The sequence below is a fragment of the Leptonychotes weddellii genome, chromosome 10, assembly GCF_054177405.1.
Source record: "Leptonychotes weddellii isolate Sample4059 chromosome 10, ASM5417740v2, whole genome shotgun sequence".
NCBI classification, from domain to species: domain Eukaryota; kingdom Metazoa; phylum Chordata; class Mammalia; order Carnivora; family Phocidae; genus Leptonychotes; species Leptonychotes weddellii.
The window spans coordinates 75,653,010-75,665,150 of record NC_138378.1 but is presented as its reverse complement, the minus strand read 5'-3'; the positions used below and the strand labels follow the sequence as shown (position 1 = coordinate 75,665,150).

At 40.0% G+C, this 12,141-nt stretch overlaps 1 protein-coding gene across 1 annotated transcript; it reads right to left on the bottom strand.

The window, feature by feature from the left end:
- Positions 1-479: 479 nt before the first annotated feature.
- On the bottom strand, positions 480-10,161 carry SNRNP27 (small nuclear ribonucleoprotein U4/U6.U5 subunit 27). The gene is made up of 6 exons (XM_081833624.1): positions 10,036-10,161; positions 8,907-9,027; positions 7,966-8,078; positions 6,643-6,722; positions 1,884-1,948; positions 480-893 (listed from the first exon to the last, which is right to left on the bottom strand). Exons 1-6 carry the CDS (start codon positions 10,067-10,069, stop codon positions 839-841), a joined length of 468 nt encoding a protein of 155 aa, XP_081689750.1. The 5' UTR covers positions 10,070-10,161; the 3' UTR covers positions 480-838.
- Between the last annotated feature and the right edge of the window lie 1,980 nt (positions 10,162-12,141).

Sequence of the window (12,141 nt, the reverse complement as noted above, 5' to 3'; positions counted from 1 at the left end):
AGCCAAAGTTTGCTCATAAAAGACTAGTTAATAAATTATGGTACACCAAGTAGCTAAACTTAACTAAAAGTTAAATTTCTAAATAACATGTAAGAGTATTAAAAACTGTTCACAGTACCTGGGAGAAAAAAGATTAGCAAAAGAGAACAGCATATAAATTCTGATATAATGGGTGGGAGCAATAAATATACACCATAGGAGTCTGGAAAGACATATACCAAAATATTGATTGTTTCTGGGGGTAGATTATAGGTGATTTTTGGCTTTTCTTTTTACTTTTTGATTTCTCCCAAGTTTTTATATAATAAGCATATATTGCTTTTAAAATGAAGAAAAACAATAAATGGAGGAAATAATTGGGGAAAAAAACCACAGAAGATACAAAAATCCAGTTATTTGTAAATTACAAATGAAATCTAAATCTAAAAACTGTGTAGGGGGACAATTTTACATAGCAATACAAATATTTATCAAATACAAAAGGGTAGAAATACTGCTTTATTTGAGAAACTTACATCCAAATTACTTTTATGTGTTTTAAAAAGTCCTAACAAGCATCCAAGAAGAAAACATATACAGCTTCCACAACAATAAGAACCAAAAAATAGGGCTGATGATTGCCCCAAATGATATTTCCTAAAAGAAAAAAATGCAGTATTTAACTTTCCTTTTTGTGAGTCAGGGTAAGTGAACTGCACACATCATAAATAAAATTTTCTTACTTTACAAGGAGGAAGGACTGTGATCCTGTTTTTTATGCATATTAAATATGAAATACAAAATCCACTCTTCTGAACAAGGTAAGGGAAAAAAAAATCATTCTTTAACATTTCAATTCTCATGCAATGAAATCCAAAGGTCTGTTGAATCCGCCTTTTCGATTCATATATTGCCTATGATGAGAAGAGAAAACTCATTGTTTATTAAAAAAAAATTCCGGACTCCTCTTATAAAATAATAATAATAATATAAATCATCTTTAAATTGGCAAGGTCTAGGGTAAAAAGTATTCATGGTTATTTAATGCACACTTATTAAGGATATTATTTCACTTTCAAAATAACCTAAAGCCTTTCAGATTTCTTTGAAATCCAAAGAGAAGTATGGAGATATACTTTCAAAATTATTTGGAAAGATTCTACAGACTTAAAAAAAAAAAAAAGCTGAAAGTCCATATTTACAGGTAACAATAAGGAAATAGAGAAGAGCTCCAAAATAGGTACCCATCAAGTAAATCCAACTGCATATTGTACTAGTTCTCCTCATTAAGACTTTCTCTGAAAATAATTTTACAAAGGACCATTAAAGATGATTCTGGTCCTCACCTTAACTCACAGAATTCTCAGATCAAATTATACATATTCTAAGTTAATTGGAATATTAGTCTTTTATCAGTGGTAAAGGTTGAGAGAAAGGCATGTTTGAAGATGTCTTGACTTTTCAATTCATTAGGAATTCAGTGAGATTTCAGGTATGGATTGTTTTTTTCCTGTGGTATTAATAAAATATGCCTTAATATACTTATTATATTTAACAAAAATATATTTACAGTTGAAATCCTTACACAATCACTCACAGAATGGCTCTAATTTAAACCTATAATTATAATGAAATTAAAGTCTAAAGATTTGAGATTATGCTGTTCTGAAGAAAGAAAAATGTTGAGCTTTAAAAGATTGAAGCCTTCTCTGTAATAGTTAGTGGTTCACATGTAAACTGGAAATTATTTTAACACACCAGAATATAAGCAAAGAATATCAAGACAAGGGACTATATGGAAACTGCTACATTTCCTATAAACACAACTATCTCATAAATAAATACTTTCCCAAGCACCTAATTTATATCATTAGTTCAAACATAATAATGGGGGCTAAGCATACCTGTACTTCCTCTTCTGAGACACATTTATGGCATAAGCATTTACAGAGCCATCCACCTTTTTCCCCTAGAGAAAAGCAATAAACAAATATAAAAAATGGGAAGGATATATTAAATGCCTCAAAGAGCTGGATCCTATAGACATACTTAAATGGCAAAATCCATTTAAGAATGAGGAAGCCCAGGGGCGCCTGGGTGGCTCAGTCATTAAGCGTCTGCCTTCAGCTCAGGTCATGACCCCAGTGTCCTGGGATCCAGCCCCACGTCAGGCTCCCTGCTCGGCGGGGAGCCTGTTTCTCTCTCTCCCACTTACTCTGCTTGTGTTCTCTCTCTCTCTCACTGTGTCCTGTGTCTCTCTGTCAAATAAATAAATAAAATCTTAAAAAAAAAAAAAAAATGAGGAAGCCCAGGGGCGCCTGGGTGGCTCAGTCATTAAGTGTCTGCCTTCGGCTCGGGTCATGATCCCAGGGTCCTAGGATCGAGTCCTGCGTCGGGCTCCCTGCTCAGTAGGGAGCCTGTTTCTCCCTCTCCCACTCCCCCTGCTTGTGTCCCCTCTCTCACTATCTCTCTCTCTGTCAAACTAAAACAAAACAAAAAACAAAAAAAAACTTTAAGAGTGAGGAAGCCCAATGAAAGAATTTTCAGATACTGATGATATTCCATGAACTCCCATGTATTACAACTCTGTTCCCATTTTTACAGTCATACATAATCTAAGATATTCAAATATTCAAGTCAACAAACATTCATGGTATATATACTTATGTACAAGGCATGCAAAGAAATAGGGTAGCAGAGCCTAACCTTTTTTGGTCCAAGAATTCTTTGAAACCAAATACCAGTTACGGATATTTTCTCTAGAAAAATTTAACTTATGACAGCTCACAGCTTTCTCAAATCACAGCTGCAACAGTCACCATTAATTCAGATCTCATTTCTTGCACAGGCCTTGAAATTTTGATTTTTAAATCACAAATCAGAATACAGGGGCGCCTGGGTGGCTCGGTCGATTGAGTGTACCACTCTTGGTTTCGGCTCAGGCCATGATCTCAGGGTCGTAGGATGGAGCACGGCATGGGACTCCATGCTCAGCTGGGGGTCTACTTGGGATTCTCTCCCTCTCCCTCTGCCCCTCCCACCTCCCCTCTCTAAATAAATCTTTAAAAAAATCAGAATACAGAATAACAGATGCTAATGTTAAGTGTCACTTTTATCTTAGCCTTTCTTATGTGGTATCTACCCTCTTTTTCACTAATTCCTTTATAGGTCCTTTGATTTGGCCAAGTTAACTCATCATTTGCTGTTTCTCATATCTAAATTGCCTTCTCAACCCCCATCCAAGAACCCCAACCATCTGGTTCTTATCCATCATTCAAGGGCCAATTCAAGTGGTCCAGCTGCCAGAAATCACCCTCTACCCTTCCATAAAATGCTAACTGTGCTTCCCTCATAATACCTTCCATTTTCTACCTTGCATTATCATGATGCATATACATGATGTTACCTCCCCTGAGACTGAAAGCTTTTTTTTTTTTTTTTAAAGATTTTATTTATTTATTTGACAGAGAGATAGACAGAAAAGCACAAGCAGAGGGAGTAGCAGAGGGAGAGGGAGAAGCAGGCTCTGCACTGAGCAGGGAACCCGATGCGGGACTCGATCCCAGGACCCTGAGATCATGACCTGAGCCGAAGGCAGACGCTTAACCATCTGAGCCACCCAGGCGCCCGAGACTGAAAGCTTCTTGTTGGAGGGATATGGATGCGAGTCACCTTTGCATTCTCACATCCTAGGCCCTGAACTTGCAGGTGCTCAGAAAACAACTGTTAAATATATGAACACCACCGATTAATGCCATCTCTTTCATACACATACACACACACACACGTGACCTCCAATTCCCTCCCTCCTTCCCCATTATTACTCAAGGAAGTATACCCTAACTGCATAGCACACTTACTAGATATTTGTGTTAGGATAAAAAAAGGATTCTTATCTACTGCCCTGAAGTCACGCACAGGTAAGATACATATTTGAGATGGAGCTAAAATAAATGTATTTGGGGGCACCTGGGTGGCTCATTTGGTCAAGTGTCTGACTGACTCGTCAGGTCATGATCTGGGGGTTGTGGGATTGAGCCCTGTGTTGGGCTCCGCACTCAGCGGTTCTGCTAGAGATTCTCTCTCTCTCCCTTTGCCCCTCTCCCTGCTCACACTCTCTCCAAAAATGAATAAATATATCTTAAAAAAAAAGTGTATTTGGTCTTACTTTTCTATTCCTGTTTTCACTACATTGTGGGGGTGTGGTGAGGAGAGTAGAATACTACTAGGTATATTACTTGAGGTGTACAGTTTTGCTCTCCCAAGAATAGGAAGTAGGTATGATTTGGAAAGACTGGCTTAGGAAAAAAATAAATGATGCTAACCATTTTAGTAAGTTCAATTCCTAAAGGATTATTGGTTTTTGAAAACTACTTACAGAGTTGTGTATTATTAGCCTGTTTTGATTTACATGCTGAAATAGAAAATTATCCATTAATAAACATAACCAAACTTTGAAACATTCTAGAATGTGAAAATGGAAGGCAAAATAAGTGACTACATTTGCACATGAAAAGGTACCACCATAGATCTATGATGAAATATCACAAGATACACATTACTGAAAAGCAAATGAACTGAGAGGCTTAATAACTGATGGCCATGAAGCCAACTGCATACAAAGTAAAGTAACATCCTTGTACATGTCCTTAAGAAAACAACTGACATTATTTGTTCTCATGGTACTCCTTAATTTTTATGGGATCTATGAATTCTTATCTATTTTTTCCTTTATAAACAAACACCTTCAGCATAGACTACAGTTAAAAGTATGGCTCCATTTTTACATCTGATTCTCAGAATTTCAAACTTAACAACAGGCAAAGGTAAACCCGCTGCCCCAGCCTCACCCCAAGAAAATAATTCTGATAGGTTCCCTTCCTGTTTTCTTCTAAAAACAGCAAAATTATAGTTGTTTTACTTTGGAGATATTTTTGTTCACCCAGTGTACATATTAATAAACCATTTCACTTATAAAATACTCTTTGGAAAAACAAATAAGAATTTGGTGTACTCAAGGAAAAAAAACTGATACATAAACTGCATTAAATTCCAAAATGGGAAATAACCATTTGTGAAAACAAGAGCTTATAATTTTTTTTTTTTTTAAGATTTTATTTATTTACTTGACAGAGAGAGAGAGTACAAGCAGGCGGAGTGGCAGGCAGAGGGAGAGGGAGAGGGAGAAGCAGGACCCCCACTGAGCAGGGAGCCTGATGCAGGATCGATCCCAGGACCCTGGGCTGAAGGCAGATGCTTAACCGACTGAGCCACCCAGATGCCCCAGAATTCATAATTTTCTTACCTCAAAACAGTAATGCCTCAGTATTCCTCTTGAGTTATACACTGTCATTTTATAAACATGTGAGCCCTACATAATCACAACCATTAGTAAGAAACTTTTACAGCATCTACGATTAGCCCATTCCATTCAAAGATTAGGGGAAGTGGATTATTTCTGACAATTTTTCTTAAAAATCTCGATTTCCATTTACAAAACTACATGGACTTAAGATTCTAGAGAATGTTTTTAAACCATATTCTCAAAGAAAATATATATTCCTTCCACACATACTCTCCTTCTATTCTTACTAGCTCCCTCTCTCTATCCCTTCTCTCCTCTTTCCACATCCTCTCTCCATCTCCCCTCCCCCCATTTGTCTTTCCATCACATCTCCCTATGTCTTTCTACTCTTTCCCCCCTCCTTCCCTATAATCCCTTCTCTTCATCTTCCTCTCCACAAACCCTCCCTCTTTTTCCTCTCCCACTTCCTTATTCTCTTCAGTATTAAGATCAAGGCTAGACAGCATTCACTTTCCAATCCTTCCCCCTTCTGAGCTATGAGATATATACAGCTACCCAATGTCATCGTTCTCTGCAGCTGAACTTCATTCTTGTTTCACAGCACTTTCCCTTCCCAGAACCCTTTCTTGGTTAACCCTATCCCCCAGTCTTTCAGCCTGTCACTTTGGAGTCACCACTGACTACTCACTCCCACTACCACAACCACCACCACCAACTCTGGCTCCTGAGCAGACTCAATATTCTGGCCTCAGTTAAGGCCTTCATCATCTTTCACTTGCATGACCCAGCAGTTCTCCCTGCCTCCAATCTAACCTGTCTCGCATCTGTCCTCCATGTTGTCCTGGCTCATCTTTCTAAATGCACATATCATTGCTTCCTCTCCTCAACACCTAAAGAATTAACTCTAAATTCCTTGGTATGTCTAAGAGTATCAAAAGCTTCCACAATTTGCTTCCTATCCCACTTTCTAGCCTCATTCAGAGCCACCAGCCTATCAGCACCCTTTTACCAGTCACTGAATTTGAAATTCCCACAATACACTATGCTCCTTCATGCCTACATATAGCATTTTCATGAGTTCTTCCCTCTACTTCAAATGATCTTCCTCCTCTTCATCTGATCACCTTGAAGATCAAACTTAAACATCAGGCAAACACTCCCTGAATTCTAACGGCAGCTCAGTGCTTCCTTCTCTGTGCTCTCAATGCCCTTCACACAGATACTTCATGTCTTCTAAAGGAAAAAACTTGTATGAATGGAAGAAATTATAAGCAACATTAAAAGAATATGGAAAAATGTGACAGTAATAATGGATTAATTCAAATCAGAATGTTTAACTGGCTATGTGTTTTACTTACTTTGGTGGAGTCAAAAGAGGCAAATCCCATTAATTTCATCATTTCTATTTCTTCCTCTGTTTTGCCCTCTAAGTCCTCCTCTGCAAAAAATAACACAAAAATACACATTTTTTTAAAACTCTATCATTTTATATGTAGGCATCCCACCTTCCCAAAGTTTGTGGTACCCCACTTTGCTTTTAGAAAAGACCTACATTAGGGGCACCTGGATGGCCTAGTTGGTTAAGCGTCCAATTCTTGGTTTTGGCTCAGGTCATGATCTCGTAGTTGTGGGATCCAGCCCCGTGTCGGGCTCCGTGTTCAATGCGGAGTCTGCTTCAGATTCTTTCTCCCTCTCCCCCTTCCCGCTTGTGCTCGCTCATGCACATACTCTCTCTCTCTCTCTAAAATAAATAAAAAGACCTACATTAGTACTTTTTTTGCTAACCAAAAGAAATGTGAAGAGGATATTTCCTTTTAAGAAAAAAAGCAATTACTGTACCAATGTAGGTCTTTTGTAAAAGCAAAGTGGTGTACCACAAACCTTCAGAAAGCATGGGATACTCTTTGCTTTATGCCATTTCAGCTTAGGAAAGGTTTCATAGGAAGGCTCTACTTTTGTACCAAGGGGCGGGGGGACAACGACATGTGTATATAAAAAGAGAGCTGTCAATAGATTAACAGTTACTCCAGGGTGCCTGGGTGGCTCAGTCAGTTAAGCGTCTGCCTTCGGCTCAGGTCATGGTCCCAGGTCCTAGGATTGAGCCCCACATCGGGCTCCCTGCTCAGCAGGGAGTCTGCTTCTGCCTCTCCTGTCTCTCCTCTCTGTTCATGTTCTCGCTTGCTATCTCTCTCTCAAAAAAAAAAATACATAAAATCTTAAAAAAAAAAAAATAGTTACTCCACCTCAGCAGCAGAGAACACACAAAACAATTAGCTAAAGGACTAGGAAATTGGGAAAAAAATTCCTCTTCAGTTTGGACACAATGTAACTTAAGATGCACGGAGGGAATACGCTCTACATCCTCCATGAGAAGAGACTGCTTAAAAGGACATGCTTGGAGCCTTTGGGCAGGACCACTTTTAATATCAGATACGACACTAGTTTTGAAGGTACTTCCAAAATAGAATATTCTCATGTTTTTAACTGGCCTTCTTGTATCAGGAGCACCACAGATAACCAGCAACTAAGGTACAATGATAACAAAATCTCAAAACCATATGAACACTATAAAAAATTTAATATTTAAATGTTCCCAAATTATACTTTTATAATTTTATCATGACTAAAGTTATATGAACAAGGCTGTATTTTTCCTACAGTTATTTATCTAATAACATTACCAGTAATCTGGCGTTCTTTGCTCTTTGTTTCTTTTGTTTCTTTCTTTTCCTCATCTCTTCTTTCTTTCAGTCGAGAAGGGGAAGGAGATGTGGATCTATGTCGTCTTGGGGATCTAATATTTAATAAGTAAAGATATCAGAAGCAGAGACATAACTGGTGACGTGTTGATTGACAAATATATACACAAGCTCCTAAAAGGTAAAGGCTGAACAAAAGCCAGGCTCCAGAGAACCAGGAGTCCATTCCGCATAGCAGAACAAGGCCTAGGCCCTGACTGTTAATGAAAAACCAGAAATATAATTTATTGCTTTAATCATCAGTCTTAGTACAGCTAGGGCTAAAAAAATTTTTTGTAAGGCAGAAAAAGAAAAGTTTCTAACAATTACAAATACACAAAAAGTTGACTTAAACAGCAATTGATACTTATTAAGAATCAAGAGTCAGTTTCTAAGGTTCTTTCAAGATCTAACAATCTTGTTTATATATCTGAGTAAACCTTCATCACCAAAAAGTTAGTAAAAACAAAACAGGGCCACCTGGCTGGCTCAGTCCCTGGAGCATGGACTCTTGATCTCAGGACTGTGAGCTGGAGCCCCAAGTTGGGTATAGAAATTACTTATAAAAATGAAATCTTAAAAAAAAAAGAAAACCAAAATCAAAAAACCCCCAAAATACAAAATCCTCATTTCCTACTCCTGCCAAGCACCACGCTAGTATTTTTCATATATTATTTCTCATTTCTTCCTCAAGGCAACTCTACCGCAAAGAGAGTGATGAACCCCATTTTACCAATGGAAATGTTGGGTTTAAAATAAGGTGGGCTTAAGTTCCCCTCATTTCATGAAACTGTAAATCCCTTGTGATAAAAAAAAAACTAAGGGCAGCGACTAGTTTCTTTGGGACTTGTAGTAAAACTTCAGGTTTTTTTCCCTGCACTCACCTGGAGCGTCTTCTGTGCGGGGATCGAGAGCGGCTCCTTCGCCGATCTCTCTCCCGGGACCGGGACCTTTCTCGGCGCCTGCGTTCTCGCTCACGGGATGTGGACCGGGACCGCCTGCGCTCTAATACAAACACACAAAATCTTTTTGCAGAGGCAAAATATTACCTCAAATATCTAGGGCTGCGCCGTCCGATGGAAATATAATGCCAGCCATTTCTAGTAGTCACATTAAAAAAGTAAAAAGACACAGGTAGAATTAATTTTAACATTATTTGACCCAATATATCCCAATCATTATCATTTTGCCATGTACTCGATATGAGAACTGAGATATTACTTCTTTTTGGTATTTAATAGGAAATCTGGAGTGTATTCTACACTTAACTAGCACTTCCTAATTCGGACTGAGCACATTTTAAGTGCTCAAGAGCCATACGCGGATCACGGCCTCATTCAACTTTTTACAAAATCAAGTTGAAGGTGATAAAGACTAACCAGAGGAGGAAGAACCGAGGGTCTAAGTTGCATCTCCTGATCGAAGTCCTGGGTTCTTTACATCCCACTGCCTCATTTATGGGGGTGGGTGCCAGAAGATATTACGAGGTGAGCTCCCTGGACGCAAAATTCTAAATATCGATTTTCCTATTATATAAATTGGGAAGGAAACTAACATTGAGCATTCAAGAACTAGGCATTACCACATGCTGAGTGTTATGGAATGTAACATTAATTCTCACATCAGTTTTTTAAAGATAGGCAGTACTACCCCCAATGTCTAATTATGGGAATTCGGTCTCAGAAGGGCTGGATGACTTGCACAAGGCCACCAAGAAATTAAATGACGAACCGTGGTCTGATTCTAAATCCCTCAGTCACAAGTATAACAAGTTATTGTATGAGGCTGACAAAGAGTCCGCGAAACTCTTAAAGGAAGGAAAACTGCCTTCAAACCGGAGGGCTGAAGAGTAAAGGGCTCAGGTCTTTGTCCCCCGCTCCTCCATCCAACCCCACTCTTCTCCTCCTCAGGAGAAAAGGGCCCTTCTCTCCGCTGCGTTCGTTCTTGGGGTGAGAAGAAGGAGGGGGGCCTCGCCTCCGACCAAGCCCCAGACCAAATTCCCTCTGGACTCACCCCTCCGTGGGGAGCGGCTGCGGCTGCGACCCATTCGCAATCTTCCTCCACCTCACCCTGCCCCGGAAACGACTCCTCAACAACTTCCGGGAAGGCCGTGTACTGAACTTTCACCGCCGACTGGAAAACGTAGAAACGACTCTGGAGGGTTCCGGCTTCTAAAGAAGTGAAGCTGAGCTGAGCTTGCTTAGAATCGTGCAGCCTGCCCGGGTGCCACAATTTCTGAGCCCAGACGTTGTCACCAGGGAGTCTCTAAAAAGCTCCATACAAGCCACATAGCCCAATTTTCGAGTCCTGCTTGCAGATGCTGCTTGCCACCAGAAATTAAGGCCAGATACCAGAAGCCATAGACTCCAAACAAGCCCCCCATGACCCAGTTTTCCACCAATTTGGTCCAGTTTAGCGGCCGTGCTAACCCTCCACGTGGCCTCCGGATCATTGACATCTAATAGGAGTAACAAAAAACACAGCTACCAGTGCCATGATAGATCTGACTGCACTCATTTAAGGGAAGAGAAGAATTGGCACTCTCATTCTGAGAAGTCTCCTCTCCCCTCAAAAGCTGTGAGGTCCGCTTGCTTACCATCCCCTTAATTCCCTTAACCCCATAAAACCCTGACAGGAGACCTAATAGGAAAAAGGTACCTTTAGAGCATGAGCTCCCCTTCTCTATTCTCTAGTTACTGAATAAATTACCTGGTTGCCCTCAAATACTGTTTCGTTATTTGGCAAACGGTATTGAGTAGAAAAAAAAAACAAAACAAAAACAAAAAACTCTGCCACTTTGGTAACAAGATTCTGGTGAGAACAGAGTTTTCATCTCTGCTCATCTAGCCTCACTTTCCCGGTGGCTTCTTAATCTTCTTTGTCCACAATGGGCTTTAAAATGTGCTACCTGGTATTCTCTAAAGGTCTGATAAAAGCTGTATACCCTCCACCCCAATACAGTTCTCATTTTCCCATTTTTCTTTCCAGTTCTTGCCCACAGGCATAGAATAGTTTATACCAAACCAATTCTAGACATAGAATACACAAAGTTTATGTCCACACAGGGAAGCACTATGGTGGGTCAGGAGCCAGGAGCAAGGGGAAAGCATGGGTGAGAGCCTTTATTATGGTTTTTGCAGGAAGGAATAGCAGAGGCAGGGTACACATAAGAGGTTTTGTTTGTTTTTTAGAGAGGGGGAGGGAGGGGAGGGACGGAGGAAGAGGGAGAGAGAGACTCTCCATGCCCAATACCCCGCCAAGCCTGATGCAGGGCTGCATCTCATGACACTGAGATCATGACCTGAGCCAAAATTGAGTTGGATGCTTAACTGACTGAGCCACCCAGGCTCCCCAAGCTAAGAGATTTAAGATTGGATAGAAAAGTTTCAGTGGGCTTTGGGATGTAGTGGCTATCCTGAGTTGTTTGGTACCTGGCCCTGGGGTCATTAGGGCAGAGCAATATTGCCTTGGCTTGTTAAAGTTTGATAAAGAAGGTGATTGGAGGGTTTGGGCTTTTATTGGCTAGAAGGAGAGACATTTGCTATCTCTAGGAACAGTTAGCCCTGGGAAGGGCAGTCTCAGCAAGGCCCCAGATGACAAAAAATAAATAAAAAACCATGATTAATACAGTTTTCACACAAACATTTATTGCACACCTATATACCAGATGATTAATCAGTGAAAAAAACACAAATCCGCTCTTGAGTAGCTTGCAGTCCAGTGAGGGATACACACAAGTAAATAGCATGCGAGTGCATTGATAGGGGAAGAATTAGATATTGTGAGGGCACAGGACAGGTCCCTAACTGGTTTTGAGGGGAAGAGTTGTCAAGAAGTTTCCAAGAGGAAATAATGTTCAAACAAGACCTTAAGAAGGAGTTAGAAATTAGCCAGGAGAAATGGGGTGACATTTGTGGGGAGAGATGGAAGAGATTTTCCAGCAGTAGAGGAGTCTGAATGTGTGAGGGCAAGAGGCATGGGAGAGGAAATACAAAGGCTGAAATAGGCTTGTAAACTATGGTAAAGAGTTACTCTAAGGCAAAGGCAATAGGGAGTTTTTGAGGGCTTTTAAAGATGGGAGGGAATCAGATTTGAGTTTATTCAGAGAACACTTAATGT

Excerpts from the sequence above, each read along its gene's own strand:
- SNRNP27 (XM_081833624.1), bottom strand. The coding sequence starts at position 10,069 with ATGGGTCGCAGCCGCAGCCGCTCCCCACGGAGGG. Across the intron at positions 6,723-7,965 it reads CAAAGAACGCCAGATTACTG|AGGAGGACTTAGAGGGCAAA; the intron begins GTAATGTTATTA and ends TATTTTTTGCAG. Across the intron at positions 1,949-6,642 it reads CCTCTTTTGACTCCACCAAA|GGGAAAAAGGTGGATGGCTC; the intron begins GTAAGTAAAACA and ends GCTTTTCTCTAG.